The following is a 25036-nucleotide window of genomic DNA, read 5'->3' as shown; positions in this document are numbered from 1 at the left end:
GACATTCGGGTTGTTTTCATCTTTTTGCTACTGTGAATAATGCTGCTATGAACAACTGTGTACAAATATCTGTTCAGGCCCTTGCTTTCAATCCTTTTTGGTATATACCCAGAAGTAAAATTACTAGATCATATGGTAATTCTATGTTTAATTTTTTTTGAGGAACTTATTTCCTTATTTCTACTAGCAAGCAGAATTATTCTACTTGTCAAATATTTATACACCAGGCACTGGATTATTTTTTTTCTTCATTTAATCCTCCCAACCACTGCTTTGGACATCATCACCTCAATTTTACAGATGAGAAAATAGACCTTGGGACATACTTGAAATTGTGTAGGTAATGTGACCAAGACACCCAGCTTAGCAAGGGAAACTGCTAGGATTTGAACTCAGATCTAAAAGACTCTGGGGATCCCTGGGTGGCACAGCAGTTTGGCACCTGCCTTTGGCCCAGAGCATGATCCTGGAGACCCGGGATTGAATCCCACGTCGGGCTCCCGGTGCATGGAGCCTGCTTCTCCCTCTGCCTATGTCTCTGCCTCTCTTCTCTCTCTCTCTCTCTCTCTCTCTCTCTCTCTCTCTCTGTGTGTGTGTGTGTGTGTGTGTGACTATCATAAATAAATAAAAAAAATAAAAGACTCGAAGCCCAAGATTTCCCACCATCTGTGTTGTCACCTCTAGAAAGGAAGAGAAACATCCATCCTTCTCTTTAAAGTATATATGCATGTGGCCTTGGGGGTCAAGGGAAGGGACCACGTAAATCCAGAAACTTAGCACCACTCCTGAACAGCTGTGTTATTTCAAGGAAGTCCTTGTCATTTCTGCATCTTGCTCTTGTAATATGTAAAGGGAGACAAAACCCCTAGGAATATACCCAAAAGTACTGAAAGCAGGGACTCAGACAGACATATGTACCCTCATGCTCATAACAGCATTACTCCCAGAGCCAGAAAATAGAACCAGCCCAAATACCCATCAACAGATGAGTGGCTAAACAAAATGGGGTCTATTCATACAATGGAATATTATTTAGTTGTGAAAAGGAATGGGGTGCCAATACACACTACAATACGGATGAACCTGGAAGAGTGAATGCTGAGTAAAATAAGACAGACAAAAAGACCGATACGGTATGATTCCCCTTATGCAATGTACCTAGAACATGCAAGTTCATAAATACAGAAAGTGGAGGTTACCAGGTGCTGGAAGTGGGAAGAGGAGGGTGCTATTTCATGAGTACAGAGTTTTGGCCAGGGATGATAAAAACGTTTTGGGCAAAGCTAGTAGTGATGACTACACCACATTGTCAATGCACCTAACATCACTGAATCATGCACTTAACAAATGGTTAAGATGATAAATGCCATGTATGTTTTACCACCATACAAATTTTAATGGAATTAATAACAGTGTGTTCTGAGGATTAAATTGGTGCTTCTTAAACTTTAATGTGCACAAAGATCACCTGGTTGGGTTAAAACGCAATTTAGTGAGTCTGAACTAGGGTATGAGGCTCTCCGTTTCTCACCAGGTCCCAGGTGGCACCGATGCCACCCAACCCATGGACCACACTTTGGGCAGCCATGCACAAGAAGCTCAGGCGAGTGCCCAGGATTCAGTCAGAGCCAGGCAAATGCTAGCTATGGTTACAAGATAAACACTGAAGTTGATACAGACTTTTCCAACAACTTTGTCTTTCACTGGTAAAATGCTCATTTCAAGAAGAAAGAAGCACATTTTGATCTGCCTCTGAAATTTCATAACCCCCAAGCACATTCTTTTTACAGAAGCTACAAGAGCCTTGCAGAACAGAGACTTCAGCGGCTGTGTCTCCCACAGTCATCTAAAAACATTTCTCTCTAAGCAGCATATGGATAAAAACACCAAGCTTGAAAAACATTTCCATTTTAAATGATCTCAAGCAAAAAGAAACATGCATAACACACCAGGGTGAACCTCGGGCTAGCCCTGTCTACCCCCTGTCCTTGGGCAGCCCCAAAACACTTCTGAAGACCCCAGAGTTCATTTCCACCTGTCCCCAGCATCTGCTCAGGGCCTACAAGTGAGAAATAGATGGAAAGAGTTAGGGACCAGGGCTACAGACATTGACTCAAAAAAGGACACATGTCCATGGCTTGGATTCAAGGTATACTCCTATGTCCATCCCCCTTGCAAACCAGGGCATGCCTGCTTGGACTCAGGGTAGAATGTAGAGTCAAGACTGTCAAAATCATGCCCATTAAACCTAGAAATAACAATCCTCCCCTTCCTCCTTTCCTCCCCCAACTTGGAGCTGAAAGTTTCTCATACGTGTCACGTGCAACACTGCATCCTATCATTCTGCTTTAGGGGTATGACCTGCTAAGTGCGAGCCCAAACCAGAAGAACAATTCAACCAGAAAACTTTAAAATAGAGCTGAGAAATTAATCTGGAAAAGCAAACACGGGTTATTCTAGACCAGCCAGATTAATCTCTATAGATTTACTATACCCGCAGCAGCTAACACTTAAGAGCACTTGTCACAGGCCAGATGCTGAGCTAAGCACTTTGCACGTTTTAGCTAACCCTCATAACCACATTATGGGCAGGCATGTCACTTTTCTATGTGGACAAATGGGGAAACTGAGATGCTGAGAAGATGAAGTCCAATGTTATGGCACAAAACTGGATTAGCCAACACTGTTACCCAAAACTCAAACCTGAGATATCTCAAAATGAACATCTTTTAATGTGGTGTTAAAGGATTGACATAAAAAAAAAAAGGGATTGACATAGGTATACAGTCAAATTCGAGAAATAAAAATTAGCATAAACCTATACTCAAGAGGTGCCTGGGTAGCACAATTAAGAGTCCCACTCCTGGTTTCAGCTCAGGTCATGATCACAGGGTCGTGAGATTGAGCCCTGTGTTGGGCTCTGCACTCATCAGGGACTCTCCCTCAGATTCTCTCTCCCTCTGTCCCTCCTGCTCATGCTCTCCCTCTCTCAAACAAGTAAATCTTAAAAAAAAAAAAAAAAAAAGTCAAAAGACAGAACAAAATGTTCATTCGCATCCAATCTGAAAACATGAATGATGTCTACACTCCAGAGTACCGTTGTTCCTAATCCTAACATGAAGTGGTTGTCTCAGGGTAGTCATGAGTGGTCAGGAACAATAATAACACACTTGCCTTGTTACGATCGCTTAGTGCTACCAGATTTAGCAAATAAAAGGGTATTCAGTTAGATGTGAATTTCAGATAAACAAAAATAACATTTTAGCATGAATATGTGCTATGCAATATTTGGGCATACTTATATTGAAATAGTATTCATTATTTATCTGAAATTCAAGTTTAACTGAGCATCCTGTATCCTCCTACCTGGCAACTCAATGATCAGCGAATGTTAAGCACCGCTTAACCAGAAGCAATACTAAAACTCCTTCTTTCCCTGGATTCCCCCGTACCCTCTGTGGTTCAGTGCAGTTATGTAACTTGCCCAAGTCAGACAGTGGCAAGAGGGCGGCAGAGCTGGAAATAGGCACCTTGTCCTGGTCCTCCATCTAATTTCTGTCCCAACAAAGACACATGGTCCATCTTGGGAGGCCAGACATGAGAACATGCTGGAAGCAAAGGTTTCTTGGTCCCAGAATGGACTAGTGGAGTGGGGCTATTATGTAAAACCCAGCTGACTTCATGAGTACTGAGTTTAAAGGTCTCTGAAATGTTCCACTCTGAACATCCAGACACTCCCAGGGTATGCTTTACACTTTAGATTCCTACACCCTGCTTAGAACTTCCTGCATTTGCTAGAATTCTAGATTAAGAATTTCAGCTATGTTGGGACGATAGAATCTATTGTTTCCTCCTGAGCTTACTACTTTCTGGATTTAACATCCCAGCTTTCCTTTGAAGAACCTTCATTCTTGGTCCACGGGAGCTTGACCTCCCTCCAGAACCAAACTAGGAGAATGCAGAACCCTCCTGACCCCAGAGTTGGAGAAATGAATCAAGTGTGACCCGCAAAAAGGACATCTGTCAGAGTCACCGGTAGATAATCATGCTCTTTCTCCACTGGAGCTAAGGTGATACAATGGAGGAGTGGCACTTCCGATGGCCATCCCAGCACCACGAGGAAGATGCCTGAATGAAAGCAATACAGCAAGAAAGCAGAGCTCAGGGACAGAGGGGAAGGGTCCCTAACTACATTCGTCAAGTGCCTGGGTACAGCCATGCTGAAGCTAGTGTTATCCTAGAAACTTCCAAGTTGTAGAAACAGAATTCCTATTTTTTGCGTAAGAAATTTGAGGTACATAACTGTCACTTGCAACCAAAAAGTTCAGGCTAACATAACCAGTAAATATTATCATTTTTCACATCACTCAACAGGCAAGGTAACAAATATATATATATATATATATATATATATATATATATATATATATATATATCTGGAAATCCTGACAGCATAGGGACTATAGTCAAGGTATTCTAATAGTGTTGTTTGGTGACAGATGATAGCTACCCTTGCAGTGAGCACAGCATAACGTACAGAATTGTCGAGTGCTCTTTTTTTTTTTTTTTTTTTTTTTTTTTTTTTTTTTTTTTTTTTTTTTTTTTTTTCGAGTGCTCTATTGTACACCTGAAACTAATGTAATATTGTGTGTCAATGATACTCAAATAAAAAAATTTAATCTGGAAACCTTGTTGGCTGTAATTTCTAAATATATCCGAAGTCCATCCATGGCTCACCAGTCTGACATGAGCCACCTTTGTCTCTCACCTAAATAGTCTTCTAACTCCTCTGCTTCTACCCTATAGTCTGTTCTCAACCGTCAGCTAGAAGGATAATTTTAAAACTCAAGTCAGATCATGTTAACCTCTGCTCAAAGACCTCCAGTGCACCTCACTTCACTTAGTAAAAGTCTTTAGACTGGTCTTATTTCGCTGCTCTGTCACAATCCTCAACACTCCAGTCCAGTCACACAAGCGTCCTGGCTGTTCCTCCAAGACCTCAGGACCTTTGCACAAGCTGTTGCCTCACCATAATTGTTCTTCTGCCTGCCTTGGATATCTTCACTAGCTCACTTCCTTTAAATCATTGCCCAAATGTCACCTTTTCCATGAAGTTCGCTCTTTTTTTTTTTTTTTTTTGCTATACTCACCACTCTTGATTATTCTTATGTTTATGTATTGTCTCCTCTGACTAGGCACAACAGCAGGACTCTGCCTATTTTACTCAACGGATGTATCCCCCCACCCCCAGCCCCCGCCCCAGAATACTGCATGGCATTTTGTAGACATAACATGCTGGGAAATCGTGACCCAGGAAGAAGGAAATAGGTCTGGAAAACAGAAGAGCAGTGTCAGGGAGACGAGACAGAGGCTGAAGGACACAGGAGGGAGTGTCCACGGACTCTTGCTCCATCAGACCCCAGTTTCAAGGTGGCATCTGGGCTAAGCCCACCGTCTGCCAGCCTGGTTTCACCTTTGCAAAAAGCCCCTCGTTCCCATCTCAGCAGACAACTAAGGGCGACTGGCTGTGAGGAAATGTGATTATACACGTATGACTGAACAGTAAGGGGGAGAGTCCTCCTCTTAATCTGAGTTAATTTAAGACTGCTCTCATTATCGTTAATCTGATCAAACAATGACCAGCTTCTCAGACCTGTAGCACGCTCCTAATGAATTTTTCATAACTCTGTAGAGACATTTTCTGCGCTGCTGTTAATAATAAACCACAAAGCATGGGATTTGAAATGTATTTCCATTTCAGCCGCCTCTTTCCTCCTGGCCTGATTCTGTCTCCCCTGCACCCCCTGCCCCTCGCCGACCCCTCTGGAGGTCTTGCCCGTGTATTATTATAATGGGATGGCCTGTGTTTGTGGTGGTGTGGAAGGGCCAGCTTCCACCTTGGGGGACCAATAAATTCATGTTATGCTTTCAAATCGTATTTCAGAAATGGAGATCATAGATTAGACTTTTATTCAATTTGGCAAATGAGACCGCCTCATTTTTCTATAATGAGGAGGAGATGAGGCAGGAAAAGGATGCAAAGGAACCCCGTTTAGACAAAGGAGAAAGGGTTATCCCATTACCTCGTCTTCAAATGGGCCTGAGATCCTTTATACTCCAGCCACATTGGACTTACTTGGCCCCTCAAACACCCCATGATCTCTCTACCTCTAGGCATTTGCACACACCATCCTTCTACCTGGAACAGCCTTTCCTCACCTCTGATAATCCCATCTTTCAAGTCTTATCTTGAATATCACATCACTAGAACACGAGCAAATACTGTGTCCCAGGACCTAACACAGTACCTAGTACTTGGCACTCAGTACTTGCCCATGGGGGCAAGATGCCTCAGTATAGTTAATACATTTAACACCAAGCAGGAGGGATGGAGGGCGGGTACATGCTGAAGCTAAGCAACTAGTTGCCCTCTCAGAGCAGACACTGGAAGTAGCTGGAGACATAGCCCAACACCAGAGCTATGACTCTTCTCTTTGAGTTTCCTTTCAGACACCATGCCCAGAACTCTGTTGTGATCCTCTTCAGTGGCAACACATCCTGTTCATTGAGAGCAGACTTGAATATTTCTATGTTCTAAATAGACAAAAATCATTGGGACTCAAAGAGCCATCATGAAGGCTTTACCATTTGGGATAAAGACAAAAAATAAAGAGACTTGTTTTCTCGTAAAGTGACTCTAAAGACAGTTTTCAAGAACGTCCTACGTAATGCCAGCAGAACTAGGGCAAGGCAAAGGCCTGCCATTGTGGCTGCTTCAAAAGTACAATTCTCTTTTGTGTATAGGTACTTTGATTTGTGATTTAGGGAAATATCTGACTAAGGAATTATTGGTCAGTAACAGTCATCTGGTTGGGACACCTGGATGGCTCAGTGGTTGCCCTTGGCTCATCTTGCCCTTGGCTCAGGTCATGATCCCAGGGTCCTGGGATCAAGTTCTGCATCGGGTTCCCCGCAGGGAGCCTGCTTCTCCCTCTGCCTATGTCTCTGCCTCTCTGTGTCTCTCATGCATAAATAAAATCTTTAAAAATAAGTAATAATTCAACAGAAAGTGTGCATTGTCAAAAACCAGGCCTGCGTCAAGTTTCTCAACTCATTACAAGTTGATTCACAGATGCAGTAAAGAGACTTTATATATTTTTTATTAAGCCACAGATTTATTGAAACATTTCCCTCTTACCGTTGTCATTCCTGAAAAACACAAGGCAACAGACTCTTGTAAACTCTACAAAGGCTATAAATGGGGATCTTCCGAAAGGACTATTGGGCCAGAGAGGAGGAAAAGCCTCATAAGCAGGTAGGAATTCTACTTCTTGGGAAGTTTCTTAAAGAAACAAATAGAAGCACTTCACAAAGATTTCGCTTCAAAAGTAGTCATTAAGGCTGTGTTTCTGAGAGTAAGGAAAAAAAACAAATAACTCACTGAAGGTGGGCGGTCAACTCAATTATGCTCTCTCTTTAGCCTGGAATGTTACTAGTCATTTGAAATGCTTTTGACAGGGAGAGACATTCACATCTTAAATCAACTTTTAAGATAAAAAGAGACTACAAAATATATAAAATACAGTTATTCTTAAAAGTCACATAAAAACACAGATTTGTATGAGGGGAAGCCTAGAAGACTCTGTAACAAGGTATGAAGAGTGTTCATCTGTGGGTGGTAGGAGAAGTGTGTGCATTTTTAATCCAGCATATATTCTATTTTCCTTATGATGAATACGGTTTGCTCTGATGTCTATAAATGTCTGTCTTTACAATGACATTTTTATTTAATGACTTCTATTTCTGAGATCTGCATGAACAATTCATAATCGGGCATAGATAACTGGACTAGCCAACTAAGCACCCTGAAGAGCTCCCAGAAAGCATCATAGAGACCACCACATACAATTACCAAACGTAGGCAAAGAACCTCTGACTCTAGGGTTCCTTACCATGTTCCAGCCTGAACATTTCTTTAGTTTCTGGCCAAGGAAAAATGGTTTACTCCTAAAGTGCCCCTGTTGCCCTAGCCAAACAAATGTCCACAGCTATTCACAATAGCCACGAGGAGGACACAACCCAATCATCCACTGATGGACAGATAAACCCACACGATGGAATCCAATTCAGCCATAAAAAGGAATGAAGTACTCATATGATGCTATGAATGGATGAACTTTGAAGATATTATGCTAAATGAAAAAAGCCAGACAAGGAAGGTCACAGATCGTATAATTTCATCTATGTGAAATACCCAGAATAGAAGAAAAATGTAGCCACAGAAAACTGATTAATGCTTGCCAGGGAATGGAGGGCAGGGAAATTGGGATTGATGATAACAAGTAGGTAGGAACACACCTCATTTTATCGTGGTCACAGATGTTGTGTTTTTCATAAATTAACAGTTTGTAGCAACCCCGTGTCAAGCAAGTCTACCAGCCCCATTTTTCCACAGCATTTGCTCACTTGGGGGTCTCTGTGTCACATTTTGTTGATTCTCACAATATTTCAAAAATTTTCATTATCATTATATTTGTTATGGGGATCTGTGATTAGTAATCTTTGATATTACTACTGTAATTGTTTTTGGGGTGCCACAAAACGTGCCCGTATAAGATGGCAAACTTTTTAAAAAGATTTTATTTATTTATTCATGAGTCATCGAGAGAGGCAGAGACATAGGCAGAGGGAGAAGCAGGCTCCTTCCAGGGAGCCTGATGTGGGACTTGATCCTAGGATCTCCGGATCACGACGTGAGCCAAAGGCAGATGCTAAACGATTGAGCCACCCAGGTGCCCTAAGATGGCAAACTTAATTGGTAAGTGTGTGTGTTCTGATTAGTCTACCAACAGCTGTTATCCTGTGTCTTGTCCTCTCCTCAGAGCTCCCCATTCCCTAAGACGCAAAAATGTTGACATTGAGCCAGTTAATAACCTTACAGTGGCCTCCAAGTGCTCAAGTAGAAGGAAGAGTTGCATATCTCATCATTTTAAATCAAAAGCTAAAAATTATTAAGCTTAGTGAGGAAGGCACGTCAAAAGCTGACAAAGGCTGAAAGTTGGGCCTCCTGCACCAACCATCTGCCTAGTTGTGGATACAAAGGAAAAGATCTTGAAGGATGTGACAAGTGCTACTCCAGGGAACACAGAAATGATAAGGAAAGAAAACAGCCTAATTGCTGATCTGGAGAAAGTGTGAGTGATCTGGAGGGAAGCTCAAACCTGGTGCAACACTACCCTAATCCAAAGCCTAACCCAGAGCAAGGCCCTAACTCCCTTCAGTTCTGTGGAGGCTGAGAGAGGTGAGGAGGCTGCAGAAGAAACATCTGAGGCTAGCAGAGGTTGGCTCATGAGTTTTAAGGAAACAAGCCATCTCCATAACACAGAAGTGCAAGGCGAAGCAGCTCATGGAGTAGCTGCAGCAAGTTCTGCAGAAGATCCAGTTAAGATCATTCATGAAGGTGGTCACACTAAATAATAATTTTTTAAAAGATTTTATTTATTTGAGAGAGAAAGAAAGGGAGACAGAGACAGACAAGTGGAAGGGACAGAGGGAGGGGAAGAGAGAGAATCCCAAGTAGACTTCATGCTGAGCATGGAGCCCAACACAAGGCTGATCCCAGGACCTGATCATGACCTGAGACATTTAACCAACTGCACCACTCAGGTGCCCCCTAAACAATGATTTTCAGTGTAGATGAAACAAGCCTACACTGGAAGAAAATGCCATCTAGGACTTTCATAGCTAGAGAGAAGTCAGTGCCTGGTTTCAGAGCTTCCAAGGACAGGCTGACTCTTGTGAGCAGCTTATGCGGCTGGTATCTCTGAGTGGAAGCCAGTGGCTCACTTACCATTCTGAAAGTCCCAGGGCCCTAAAGCAGTATGCTAACTCTACTCTGCCCGTGCTCTGTAAATGGAACAACAAAGCCCAGATGTCAGCACATGTATTGACAACAAGACTGCCTGAATATTTCAAGCCAGCTGTTGAGACTTGCTACTTAGAAAAAAAAGATAACTTTCAAACTATTACTGCTCATTGACAATGTACCTGGTCACCTAAGAGCTCTGATGAAGTGGAGATGTACAACGAGATAAAGTTATTTTCATGCCTGCTAACATAACATCCATTCTGCAGCCCATGGGGCAAGGAGTAATTTCAACTTTCAAGTCTTATTATTTAGGAAATACATTTTGTGGGGCACCTGGGTGGCTCAGTCAGTTGAGCGTCTGGAGTCTTGATCTTGGCTCGAGCCTTGATCTCACAGTCATGAGTTCAAGCCCCATGCTGGGCTCCATGCTGGGCATGGAGCTAACTAAGAAAGAAAAGAAAGATGGGCCAGGTGCAGGGGGGCGGGTAGGAAGGGAGGAAGAGAGGGAGGAAGGAAGGAAGGGAGGAGTAAGGGAGGAAAAAAGAAATACATTTTCTAAGGCTATAGCTGCTGTAGACAGTGATTCCTCTGATAGATCTAGGGAAAAAAAATATCAAAAACCTTCTGCAAGAAAAAAAAAACCCTTCTGCAAGGAATTCACCATTCTAGATGCTATCAAGAACATTTGCAGTTCATGTGAAGAGGTCAAAATATCAAGAGGTTGATTCTTGTTGCTAGAACTCCTGAAAAAACTTGAACTGATGAGAGGAGTTGATTCTCACGGATGAGCAAAGAAGGTGGTTCCTTGAGATGGAATCTACTCCTGGTAAGACTGCTGTGAGGACTGTTGATATAACAACAAAGCATTCAGAATGTTCCATACAGTTAGTCAATCAAGCAGCAGCAGGGTTTGAGAGGACGGACTCCAATTTTGAAAAAAGTTCTACTGTGGGTAAAATGCTATCAAACACCATCACTTGCTACTAAAAAAAATCATTCTTGAAAGGATGAGTCAATCAATGCAGCAAACTCCATCACTGCCTTATTTTAAGAAACTGCCACGGCCTCCCCAGCCTTCAGTGACCACCAGCCTGATCAGTTAGCAGCCATCAGCATAGAGGCAAGACCCTCCACCAGCAAAAAGATAATGCCTCCCTGAAAGCTTAGATGATGGTTAGCATTTTTTTAAAAAGATTTTATTTATTTATTCATGAGAAAAACAGATAGAGAGGCAGAGACACAGGCAGAGGAAGAGGCAGGCTCCCCAGAAGGAGCCCAACATGGGATTCGATTCCAGGACCCTGGAACCACAACCTGAGCCAAAGGCAGATGCTCAACCACTGAGCCACCCAGGTGTCCCGATGGTTAGCATTTTTTAGTAATAAAGGATTTTTTAATTAAGATATTCACATTGCTCTTTTAGACATAATGCTATTGTACACTTAACAGACTATAGTATAGCATAAACTAACTTTTATGTGCACTGGGAAACCCAAAAAATCATTTGACCCATTTTATTGTGACATTCACTTTATTGCAACAGTCTGTAACTGAACCCGCAGTATCTCCAAGGTGTGCCTGTGCAAGGTATTTGTGTGTTTTGTGGTTGTGATGATGGCTAGAATTAAATAAATGTTCTAGAATTAGATAAGGGTGATGGCTGGGCAACATGAAGCATATACCAAAAGCCATTCCATTGCAGACTGTAAAGTAGTCCATGTGGTGAATTTTATGTTATGTGAATTTTACTTCAATTTTTAAAAACCTAAAGAAGTAACAGCTGGAGTAGCTATATTAATATTAGAGAAAATAGTTTTCAGAGCAAGCATAAAGTTCCAGGAATGAATAGTAACTTTTCAAAGTACATGAAGCAAAAACTGATGGATCTGTAAGGAGAATGGGACAAATCCACAATGACAGCTTTAGCTATCAACACTCCTCTCTGTGTAATCAATATAAGACAATTTGAGAGAGAATCAACAAGGATATAGAGGGTCTCAACAATATTATCAACCAATTGGATCTAAATGATGGCTATATGACTGCACCTGTCAATAGCAGAATACACATTCTTTTCAAGGACACATGTTATGTTCACCAGGAGGGAAGATATTCTGGGTCATAACATAAACCTTTAAGCACTTTAAAATAGTTGAAACCATACAAAATGTGTTCATGGACCCTAAATGAATTAAACCAGAAAATAACCACAACACTCAGGAATTAAAAAACACTCATCTAAAGAACGCAGGCAAAAAAAATAATAAAAAAAAACAAATTAAATAAATAAAGAAAGAAAGAACGCAGGCATCAAACAGGAAGAAATGGAAGAAATGAAAATATAACATCAAAATTTGTGGGATGCAGTTAAAGTAGTTAAAGTAGTCCTTCAAGGGAAATCTGTGGTGATAAACACTAAGAAAAAGAGAAAGGTCTCAAATCAACAATCTAAACATCTATCTTAGGAAAACAGAAAAAGAAGAGCAAAATAAACCCAAAGCAGAAGGTAATAATAATGAAAAAAAAAAAAAACAATCAAATTGGAACGCCTAGGTGGCTCAGCAGTTGAGCGTCTGCCTTCGGCTCAGGGCATGATCCTGGATTCCCGGGATCAAATCCCGCATTGCTATCCCCCACTCCCCCCACCCCCTACCGCGGGGAGCCTGTTTCTCCCTCTGCCTATGTCTCTGTGTCTCTCATGAATAACTAAATTTAAAAAAAAAATCAAATTGAAAAAATAAAACAGAAAATAAATGAAGCCTAAATCTGGTTTTCTGAAAAGAATAAAATTGATAAAGCTCTAGCCAGACTGGCAAAGAATCAAAGAGAAAAGAATAAGTATTACCAACATCAGGGATGAAGGATCCTGCAGACAGTGAAAGGATAGTAAGGGAATACCATGAGCAACTCTGGGCATGTAAATTCAACAATTCAGATAAAATGTACCAATTCCTTAAAAGCCACAAACTGCCAAAATTCACCCAAGAACAAACTTTTTTTTTTTAATTTTTATTTATTTATAATAGTCACATAGAGAGAGAGAGAGAGAGGCAGAGACACAGGCAGAGGGAGAAGCAGGCTCCATGCACCGGGAGCCCGATGTGGGACTCGATCCCGGGTCTCCAGGATCGCGCCCTGGGCCAAAGGCAGGCGCCAAACCGCTGCGCCACCCAGGGATCCCCCAAGAACAAACTTTTAAAATTGAATTTGTAGTTTAAAAACTTCCATGTGTGGGAATCCCTGGGTGGCTCAGCAGTTTAGCGCCTGCCTTCAGCCCAGGGCCTGATTCTGGAGACCTGGGATCGAGTCCCATGTTGGACTCCCTGCATGGAGCCTGCTTCTTCCTCTGCCTGTGTCTCTGCCTCTCTCTCTCCTCTGTGTCTTTCATGAATAAATAAATAAAATCTTTAAAAAATTAAAAAATAAATAAAAACTTCCATGTGAAAAAAAAAAAGCAATAACAATCTTGAGGTCTGGATAGTTTTACTGCTCAATTCTACCAGCATTTAACACATGTAAAGATGATAGAACACCAATTGTGTGTACACTATGTCTTCCAGAAAACAGAAGTGGAGGGAGTGCTTCCCAACTTGTTTAATGAGGCCCTGATACTGAAACTGAACAAAGATGGTACAAGAAATGAAACTATAGGCAACATCCTTCATGAACAGACTCAAAATCCTTAACAAAATATTAATGGATTAAATCTAGCAATATATGAAGAGAATAATATTGCTTTTAGGATTTATCACAAAGCACTTTTGTCTAAGCCAGATAAAGGTAAAAATACAAAAAGTGACATCTAAACTTGTTCTGCCTCCTGGGATGCCTGGGTGGCTCAGTCGGTTGAGTGTCCGACTCTTGGTTTTGGCTCAGGTCATGATGATCTCAGGGTTGTGAGAGTGAGCCCTGCATGAGGCTCTGTACTCGGTGTGGAGTCTGCTTGGGCTTCTCTCCCTCCCTCTCCCTCTGCCCCTCCTCCAGCTCTCTTATGTGCTCTCTTTCTCTCTTGCCCTCTCTTGCCATCTCCCTCTCTCTCTCTCTCTCAAACAAATAAATAACATCTTTAAAAATAAAACTAAAATAAAATAAACTTGCTCTGCCACCTCTTAATAAAAACAAAGCCCCTGGATTCCCTACTTGACTGATGAGTTCTTTTTCATACCTATTTGCCTCATCCAAGCCACTCAATCCTGCCTAAGCACCATCCTAGTGCCTTTGGGGCTGAGCTCACAGAGAAACATTCATGACTACGTCTGAGTGGCATGATACTATGACTAAGAGGTGCACAGGAAAGGGGAAATTCACCATTGCCTGTGACCCCAGATTCTGGAATTCTGAAATGGAACTAACACAGGACAGAATATGGAGGTGGTGGCTGCAAAATTTGGGTCAGAGACTTGTCAGGAGTCTGTGGGCCTGGCTATCTCTTGTCTATACCTGGTAGGTTCCAAATCTAGATACAGACTCTTCTTGAGACTATTTTTTTCAGCCAGAATAAGGAGTGGCCTCATTCTCTCTGTTCCAGAGAGTAGAGTCAAAGGCTAGAAGTCATCAGAGAACAGATCCAACTCAACAGAAGATTAATTCTAACCATTATAACTCACCCAGATCAAAGGGTTGCCTTATGAAAGAACTTGAATAGACATTTTTCCAAAGAAGAAATAGAAATGGCCAATATGCACATGAAAAGATGCCTAATATCATTAGTCACTAGGGCACTATAAATCAAAACCACAATGATACCACTTCATACCCAGTAGGATAGCTACAATTAAAAAAAAAACAACTTTTTTTAATTTAAGAAAATAGGAGGTATAGGCAAGGATGTAGGGAAATTGGAACCCTGGTACATTACCAGTGGAAATATAAAATGGTGCAGCCACTGTGGAACATAGTATAGCAGTTCCTCAAAAAATTAAACATGGAGGGGTGCCTGGGTGGCATAGTCACTTTGAGTATCTGACTCTTGGTTTCAGCTCGGGTCATGATCTCAGGGTCGTGAGGTCAAGCCTGACATTGGGCTGTGTGCTCAGCAGGTGTCTGCTAGAGATTCTCTCTCCCTCTGCCCATCCCCCCTACACTAGTACATGTGTGCACATGCTCTCTCTTGAAAATAAAGAAATATTTTTAAAAAATCAAACAGACACTCATGATATGACCCAGCAATTCCACTCCTAGACATATACCCAAAAGAATTCAAAGCGGGGACTCAAATAGATACTTGTACATCAATGTTTATAAGCAGCATTATTCACCATAGTCAAAGGCTGGAAATGACTCAAGTATCTATCAACAGATGACTAGATACACAAAATGTGTGTGGTCTGTGCCTATAATGGAATATTAGTCAACCATTAAAAAGGAATGAAGCATTGACACAACATGGATGAACCTTAGAAATACAGTGCTAAGCAAAAGAAGCCACAAAAGGCACATGGTGTACAACTCAACTTCTATGAGATACTTCAAATAGTCAAATTCATATAGACAGGAAATGTTAGTGACCCTGCAGCTGGGGAGAGTTACTACTTAATCAGTACAGAATTCCTATCTGGGATGATGAAAAGGTTCAGCAGGGATCCCTGGGTGGCGCAACGGTTTGGCGCCTGCCTTTGGCCCAGGGCGCGATCCTGGAGACCCGGGATCGAATCCCACATCAGGCTCCTGGTGCATGGAGCCTGCTTCTTCCTCAGCCTGTGTCTCTGCCTCTCTCTCTCTCTCTCTGTGACTATCATAAATAAAAAAAAAAAAAAAAAAAAAAAAAATTTAAAAAAAAAAAAAAAAAAAAAAAAAAAAGAAAAGGTTCAGCAGATAGATAGTGATGATGGTTGCACAATGCTATGAATGTTATTTCATGCCACTGAGCTGCACACTTTAAAAAGTTTATAATGGTAAATTTATGGGATATATACTTACCACCATAAAAAAGTTTTTTTTAATTAATTTTTTTATTTTTTTAATTTTTTATTTATTTATGATAGTCACAGAGAGAGAGAGAGAGGCAGAGACACAGGCGGAGCGAGAAGCAGGCTCCATGCACCGGGAGCCTGATGTGGGATTCGATCCCGGGTCTCCAGGATCGCGCCCTGGGCCAAAGGCAGGCGCCAAACCGCTGCGCCACCCAGGGATCCCAAAAAGTTTTTTTTTTAAAGGCTGCCTTGGGAGATAGTGTTCACCCCAAATCACCACGCCAAAGCTGGACACTGGCTAAGAGGTAAGCCTAGCCAACCTCTTAAGGGTCCTCCTACCTTGAGAGGATACAATTTTCAAGCAATTGGACACCACAGTTCTTTCTACCACAATAAGCTTAAGGGAAGTTCAGGAGCTATGAGGCCCAACCCCATAACTGTTATCCAACTTAGCGTTGTGATGAGCACATGGTTTAAAGACTAAAGCCTGCCAGGCACTGATGGGAAGTGAGTCATCTGTGGGCGAATTCAGAGATCCAGACCTAGTATCAGAATCTTGTTCACTTACGTCACCTGCAACCCAGCAGGTGTGCCATTATCCCATCGAAGGCTTCTATGGGTTTCTTCTTCTCACACCTTGTTCACACACATTGGGAGCTCAGTTAGATTCACTGAATAAATGAATGATACCACCAAAGATGGAACCTCTGGAAGGCTGAGATACCCTAACCTCCGCCTCCCATGCCCATCTATTGGAGGGAATGCTGTTAAGTACTTGCCATGTGCCAAGCACCTTGCTCAACAACTAATGCATGATTCCATTGTAATCAGCATAACGATCCTAATAACCATGATCCTAATTTTAAAAGCAAGGAAACTAAAGCTCAGAAAGGAGAGCTCATTTCCCCCAGTTACTTAGCTAGTTTATCTTGAACTCAGACTGGAATCCAAGCAATCTTATGGCGGACCCCAAGGCTTGCACTAGATAATACTGCTTTAAGGATCCACAAAAATTCCTAAAGACTCAATTATTATTTCTGAGTCTTCATCTCACTTTTCTACTGGTCCAAGCAAACTCAGGACAATGGCTGCCTAGTAACCCCAGCAACAATCTCAGTCTTTACCAAGAACAAGATTTCTATTATGGAAAAATAGACAAATCATCTCAATGACCAAAAGCAGCACTATCCAGCTGAAATACACAGTGAGCCACCTGTGTAATTTAAAACTTTCTAGTAGCCTCCAGAAAAAGAATAATAAGATACAGGTGAAAGTAATTTTAACAGATTTCATTTAACCCAATCTGTCCAAAATAACATCATGGCAGCATGTTGTCAATATAAAACATTATTAATAAGATATTTTATATTCTCTTCTTCATGCTAAAGGTTCAGAACTTGGTGTGTATTTTATACCAATGACACATTTCAGTCAGAAGTCACCACATTTCAACTGGTCAAGAGCCAAGGTGGCAAGTGGTTGCCATACTGGACATCCTGAATCTGTTTCCTTCTCTTTGTCTCATCCTTACTTGCCTCTGTGGATGCCCTACTTTGTCTCCATTGGTTCTATTTTTCTCCCCAATAGCTTTCACCTATAAAAGTCACTATCAGATTTAAAAAAAAAAAAAAAAAAAAAAGTCACTATCAGAGACACCTGGGTGGCTCAGTGGTTGAGCATCTGCCTTTGGGTCAGGTTGTGATTCTGGGATCCTGGGATTGAGGCTCTGCGCAGGGAGCCCACTTCTTCCTCTGCCTATGTCTCTGCCCCTCTCTCTGTATCTCTCATGAATAAAAATCTTTAAAAATAATAATAAAATAAATAAAAGTCACCATGAAATGAAAGTATCTGAGTGACAGTATTGCACCATGATGATTTTCACTAACCTGATAGCTATCACCTCTGACCACCTCAGCATGATCGCCTGCACCTCCCCTTTGCCTTCTATTCACTCTTCCGTTCTTCTCTTCCAGGCCACGCCACCTTTGGGGAGCCCACAGCAGAACAGTAAACCTCTTCTCAGCCTCCAGTTTGGGTCAAATCAGTGACTCTAAACCTTAGTAAACTCACTTGTGAAACAGGAACCTGCCCACTGGAGAGATGTTGCAAGGGTCATGGAAACACTACAGACAGTTATTCTCTGCTTTGACTTTCTCCTCCCCATTCTTTGGCTTCTCCATCCTCCGTCCCAGCTGCCATGTGTCCCTTGTCTTCTTCAGCTTCTGAACACCTCCCCACTCCCCAGCTCCAAAGCAGCACTCTGGGGGCGAGGAGGAAGGCCAGGTCCCAACAGTTGGAGCCCAGTGGGTGGGAGCCCAGAAAATGACTGATACTCTGGGGGAGGAAGAAGACTCCCCAGTTTTCTGCCCATTGGAGGAAGAAGGATACCAAGCTCCCTAACAGAATCCAATCCAAATACCCAGAGGGGAGAGAGAACCCTTCAGAAATAACTTCTGCCACTGACTCGGAGTTGTGAGACCACCCCACTCCCCATATCTTTATAAGAATAAGAAGAAGGATGAGGCTTAGGTCTTTACAGGCTGGTCACTTTGTATGGAAAACCAAGTACGCCTCTTGTACCTACAAGTCCCTAGGTCCTTCTCAACTAGAAACAGGAAAGATGAGATTCTAACCTGAGGCAGCTGCCTCCTTAACCTTGAGCTCTCAGTCATCAAAACATAAGCAACCAAAAGATAAACCATAAATTCAGGGGCACGTGGGTGGCTCAGTTGGTGAGGCATCTGACTCTTGGTTTCAGCTTGCCTTCTGGTCTCATGGGTCGGGAGACCAAGCCCCACATCAGGCTCCACACTCGGTGGGAGTCTGCTTAAGATTCTCTCTCCCTCCCCCTTTGCCTTTTCTTCCCTCTCCCGCTCGTGCGCTCTCTCTTTCCTTCTCAAATAAGTGAATTTATTTATCTTAAATAAATAAAAATAAGTAGATAAATGTTTTTTTTAAAAAAAAAAAAAAGCCTGAACTTACACTGAGGAAAGGGGAAAACAGACCCTTTTCACATGCGTGGTGAAGGGTAATCTGGCAAAACCTATCATAAGTCCTGAAACTTTGCATATCCTGGGATTTAGCAATTCCCCTGGAATTAAAGGACAGTTACAAATCACAAGAATGTCTACTAAGGTATTATTTATAATGTTAAGTCTCTAGCCTTCCTCAGAGCTGTAGGTTCGAATATTCAACTATCCACTTGACAAATGGAATGTGTCCAAACCAGACTTGTCTGTCAAGCTCAACCTATTCCACCTCCAGTTCTCACATTTCAAATAAAGACACCACCATTCACTCAGTTCGTTTTTTTTCTTTTTCACTCAGTTCTTAAGCCAAACACCTAGAAGTAATCCTCCATCCTTTATTTTCCCTATATCTGATTTGTGAGCACCTCCTGTGCACCTGACCTTCTGAATCCAGCCACCTGCCCCATTCCCCCAACCAGCATAACAGTCACTTCTGGCTTTGGTTTTTCCATGATCTCCCAAATTGTCTCTTTGCTCCCATTCTTACCCTCTATGGTCTATTCTCCCTGCAGCAACCAGAAGGACCTTCTAAAAACATAAATCAGTCACCTCCTTGTTCATACTTAGAACAAAATCCAAGTATCTTATCAAAGCCCTCTATGACCAGGACCCTGCTTCTGCCTCCCTTGTGTCCCTCACCCCTTCCCTACCCACCCACTCCACTCCAACCACAGTGGTCTCCTTGCTGTTCTAATAACATGCCAAGTTCATTCCCACCCAAGAAATTTGCATCTGGAATGCCTAGTGCATTCCAAAGATATGTTTTGGTTTGCTTCCTCAAGTAAAACCTCCTTGAGGGTACCTTTGCTGATCATTCCATGACCCTCCCTCTTTTCCATGCTATTTTGGGTTTATTTTGGGTTTTGGGTTCTTCCCATAGCTGCAGTACATTGTTACATTAGATTGTTCATTGGCCCCCAGTGAACCACACTTCCTAGATTACATACCCTTAGATAGTAATTTCTACATTGACTCTGTGCTTATCCATTTGCTTTGGCAAATGGGACACTGGCAAACATTACGGAAACCAAGGCCTAAGAGGGGCTGTGCAATGGGGCTTGTTCTCTTGGAACACTGATGCTTCCGCCAGGTAAGAAATCTGGCTGTCCCACTGGAAAAGCCATGTGGAGGAAAACCAAGGTACCCTAACCAACCACCAGCCACGTGAGCAAGGCCATCTTGGGCCATCCAGCCCAGCTGAGCCATCCAATGATGACAACCACATGAGTGACCCAGGCAAGATCAGCAGAACTAGATCATCCACCCTACAGATCAGAGACCAGCAAACTAGCTGTAACCTGCAGGCCAAATCTGACCCACTGCCTGTTTTTGTAAGGGCCAAAACCTAAGAATAGTTTTTACATTTTTAAATGTCAAAAAAAAAAATCAATAGGAAAATAATGTCTTTCTGGCATGTGAAAATTATATCAAATTTGAATTTCAGGATCCATAAATAAAGCTGCATTGGAAAACGTCCATTTGTGGAGATAGTTCGTCCACGGCTGCTGCACAGTACAACAGCAGAGCTCAGAGGCTGTGATGGAAGCTGTGTAACCCACGAAGTCTAAACTATTCACTACCTGCCCCTTTACAGAAAAAGTTTGCTGGCCCCTGCTGCAGGGCCATCAGACTAACCTTTAAACAACTTTTTATTGTAGTCACTCTAAAACCTTTGAAGACTTCAATCTCCTTCCTCAAAGGAATGAAATTTGGTCAGTCTGACTCCCTTGTCCTTAGGTCTCAAGAGTCTGTGATCTAAATTCATTTTCTATGACATTCTTCCAGTATTCTCCATTCTGGACCAACTGGTCTCGAGGCTGCCCCATGAAGGCACGAATGGGAGCGATATGCCTTCATCTGGTTGGCTGTTCTTGCCGAGCAGGTTCTACCAACCTGTTGTGATCTCAACCTTCCCCATCCTTCTCTCCACTCAGGGTCCCCAGGTCCCCAACCAAGAAAGCTACCCTAACTGCTTTGCCAAATGTTTCCCTGGGTGTATTCTATGGAACATCAGTCCCAAGGGATATCCTTGGAAAAAGGAAACGCAGCAGACTCTATCCTCTCTTGGAGTCACCAGACACACATACCTGATATAGTAAAGGCTCTGAGAAGTCTGTTTCCCCTTGTTTAACTCAACCTTTCCCAGACATTTGAACCAAGGAATTCATTTTGTTTACAGAGTACTTGTTAACTACCAGCATCTAATACAGTCCATGGATTTCAAGTACTTGTTGGAAGAATAAAAAATGCCAAGAGAAAAAAAAAATGCCAAGAGCCCACAGAACTAGGGTTCCACAGAACATATTTTGGAAATGCTGCTCAAACTCTTCCCTTTCTCCCTCAGATCTGAGCTGTTCCTTCCATGTTATCTACCCCACACCACGTAATGCTAATCATATCATCATCTTGACTATCATTTATTTGGCCCCTGAGGGCTGTGCTACACATAGTCCTAGAACTTTGAAAATATCTTCTCTTTTAATCCTCATAACCACCAAAGTAGGTAATGCTATTTTTTTCTTGCCATTTTACCAAAAAATTAAACCATGGGTCCAGAAAACTTAAATCACTAGCCCAAGATAAAGATAAGTAGAAAAACTACAATTTAAAACTTTATTGGTCTAACTCCAAAGCTCATGATCTTTCTTCTCTCCCAGAATACCTCCTGGTAACATGCCAAGGCCAATGTTACTGGCTATCCACCCAATATCCCTTCGTGATTTCCTCCATGCCAGCAGAACCCTGATTTTGTATGGAGTGGCAACAGATCAACTGAGGCAATGGACCACGACTCATATAAACCACTCACGATGGTGTTCTCGCTTCCCCACCTCCCAGCCTTGCAGCTGGGACTAGCCATCTGACTGAGTCTGGCCAAGAAGACATAATTAAACATCATCTGCAGGGTAGGTAACTGCAGGTATCCTGGGGAAGTGATATAAAGACATGATGAACCCTTTATCCCTGCACACGCCTCACCTGGGTGTGATGGCTAAAGCTTCAAGAGCCATCTTGCAACCATAAGAAAGAGGCCATTGAGAACTCAAAGAGACATCGGCCCTGATGTTATTAACTTACTTGAGCCAACTCAAGCAGCCATATACCTCCAGACTTCTTGCTACACGAGAAAAAGCAGCCACTGTTCACTTGAACACTGTGGTCGGATTTTCCAGTTCATGCGGCTTGAACACATTCCTCGTGGACCCACATGCTGCCCTCCCATATTATTTGCTGTTTGGACTTGATCATTATTTCACATGTATATTATTAGCCTTGTCTCCCTAATCATGCAGGACACTTCGGGAAGGCTCACTCCACGCTGTATATTTTCGTTCCCACAGGGTCATATGCATGCTACTAAATTGTTCCTATTATTACGGTTTTCAGAGATGGTCTGTTCAATTCACCGCTTACTTTAGTGTTTGTGAGCAGGAAGTGCTCACCATCAAATAGCAGAAATACACCATCTACCTCCTAATAGGTGGGTATTTCTCAGAGTGTTGATGTGAAAGCCTGCATCAGAAACACCTGGACTGTTTCTTAAATGCAGATTTCTGGGCTTCCCCCCCCTCCGCCCCCCCCCCCCCAGTCCCATCTGAATTAGAACCTCTGGGGTAAGAGGCTGAGAATGTGCATTTTAAATAAGCTCCCTCAGGGTTCTGGTGAAGGTTTGGGGGAATAAAGGACCTCTGTCTGGTCCAACACCTGGGTGAGGCTCCTAGGGACCTGGCTGTACCTGGAGTCACCATCCTTCCTCAGTGGCCCCACCCTTGCCCCAGGGACCTGAGAAGCACAGACTGGCCTGAATGCTGGAGACCCTTCCCTGCGCAATATGGGGAAAGTGATTGTGAGGTTGCTCTGTGGCATCCTGGGACCAGGAAACTAACAATCAGATGCACTCTGAGTAATTGCCACCTTTTTCAACTCCATCCCCTGGTTTTCAAAGAAAACCACTGTGCAGGGAAGAAGCCACAGGGACCAGGGTCCACTGTGACCATCACCATCACTCAAGGAGCTATCAGAGGATGAAGGATGCTTTGAAAAGAAGTAAAGAAAATTGAAGGAACTTAGTGATACCAGAACTAGCACTTGGGACTCCTGGCACAAAGGACCAGAAGACGACTTTTCGGGTTACTTATTTATTCACTGCCTGCAGCTCTGAACAAAATCTTACCTTGAACACTGCTCACACACACAAAAGAAGGCTGGGCCAGGGCATCCCACACTTTTTCTTCCAGCAACAAAGTCCTAGCCTAGACTATTCTCCCGAAGCTCTGAGAAAGAAAATACCTGGCCTCCCAACTGAATTTCCACTCCTCTGATATCTCTTGACACTTATTTTATTTCATTTCTGAGGATCATCTTCCCAGATGACAGGTGCACACAGACATGTATTCTAGGGTAGCAAACAGCATATTACACGCACACACACTCCACTTTCAAATCGATGACCTTTCTGTGTGCTGACAACCAGCTGAAGTTAAAATCATGGAAAGGGAAATAAAAAAAAAAGATTTTAAAGTGAATCAGAGAGGGGGGCTTATCCCAGGCCAGAACAGGGGACACAGGGCTCAAAGATTCATCAGGGACAGAAGAGTTCAGGCCTTAGACACTCATGGGCTGGAAAGAGGGAACCTCCCAGCACTGCACATGCCCACTTCGCCAGAGGGAGAACTTTCCTTTGCTCCCAGCCCCACAGCCACCACCCTCAGCAAATGCCAGCTAATGGGAGTTCCCAAATTTAATCAAGCTATGTGTACAGCTGGTTTGAGGGAGAAGTGAGTGGAACCCTTCAGATGTCTCCAACAACGTGGATGCCCAATGATTACGTGCACGCCAGACATTTTCTAAGGCTCTGGAAACCTTCCTCCTTTGACCAAATGGCCTTGGGAAGAAATAATTTCTATCATCTTCGTTCAGAGTAACTTTGAATCCAACTCCATCCCCCCAAACTGCTTCAAACTCCCCCCTCAAGTTCTGTGGGAGACAACAGTACAACTCGACAGAGGTAACTCCTCCTCCGACCCCTCTCCTGAACCGTCCCACCAAGATTCAAGAGTATTTTCCCACACCACTCGCGTGTGCTGATCCAGGCATATTTTATGTTCTTTTTATACGTTTCAGGCCTGCAACAGTTCCCTGCATCAAATGATTTGATTGGAAATGGGGAGCTCAATGGGAATTTTTTCTTTCTTTTTTGCTTTTCTTTTTCTTTTTTCCTTTTTTTTTTTTTTCATCTTGCCTCCTGACATGTATACCACTGAAATAAAACAAAAACAAAAACAAAAAGCAAAATCCAAGGGGCAAAATCGGGGCTGGGAAGGAGGCCGAGAGCAGAAGAGGTCTATATTTATAGGCAGCCCCATTCCGCGAGCAAAAACCACCTTTTGACCACCTGCAGAATGCGCAAGGTCACGTGGGTTCTCTGCAGCGCCTTGATGTCTTACCCAGCACACAAGCCCCCGTGGCATAGAAACAAATCCACAAGCGGAAAAAAGAGAGAACTCACTCCTCGGAAAGGAAGCGAATGATAATAACAGCCGCAAGAATAATAATACAGAAGGAATCACAATTACTACTACTACTACCACCACCCAGCCAAGCGTAGACGACAGCGGTACAGTAAAGGGACATCCAGTGCAGGCTTTGCAAAGAGGATAAATCACAGAAAATCAAATCGTGCCCACCTTGCTGCCCTTCCACACCCTCCTGCCCTCCCCCCCCCCAAACAGAATCCAAGGAAAGGGGGTGGTGGGGAGCAGGGAGAGGTAAGGAAAGATTGCTTTTTTTCCATAGGCAACACCTACCTCCAGGGTCCGGATCTCTTTTTGTGTGAGGTCGTTGGAGGTGGCACATTTGGTCCTAAGCCCTTCCAGGTTGGAGATGCTCAGGTCTATCATGTTTTGGACCAACTCGCACTGCTGTAAGGCTTTTTGCAAACTCAGAGGCTGCTGCTCCTCGCTTTTCGTCATGTTTTCCTCATCCATCGCTTGCTCGGCAAGCCCCCTTCCCCTCCTCCTCCTCCCAGAGAGAAAAAAGGGGGGGGGGGAGTAGAGGTAGTCTACCCCCTACGCTCTCCAACCACTGCGACTTCTCAACAATGTCTCATGTAGAAGAAACCCAACATCTCACACAGGGTTGAGGGGGTGGGGTGGGAGGAGGGGACGAGAGCCAAAATTTATTATTTTATTTTGGGGTATCAGGCAGACTCCATTAGAACGTCTCCT

At 42.9% G+C, this 25036-nt stretch overlaps 1 protein-coding gene across 1 annotated transcript in view; it reads right to left on the bottom strand.

Moving 5' to 3' along the window:
• Window positions 1-24796, bottom strand: part of KSR2 (kinase suppressor of ras 2) — a 400554-nt gene extending 375758 nt beyond the window's left edge. Inside the window, exon 1 of the mRNA XM_041729093.1 lies at window positions 24617-24796. Coding sequence (XP_041585027.1) covers window positions 24617-24796 — 180 coding nt within the window. The remainder of the gene's footprint in view (window positions 1-24616) is intronic.
• Between the last annotated feature and the right edge of the window lie 240 nt (window positions 24797-25036).

This window comes from Vulpes lagopus, chromosome 14 (assembly GCF_018345385.1).
Source record: "Vulpes lagopus strain Blue_001 chromosome 14, ASM1834538v1, whole genome shotgun sequence".
Lineage (NCBI taxonomy): Eukaryota > Metazoa > Chordata > Mammalia > Carnivora > Canidae > Vulpes > Vulpes lagopus.
This window is presented reverse-complemented; position numbering and strand designations above follow the sequence as displayed.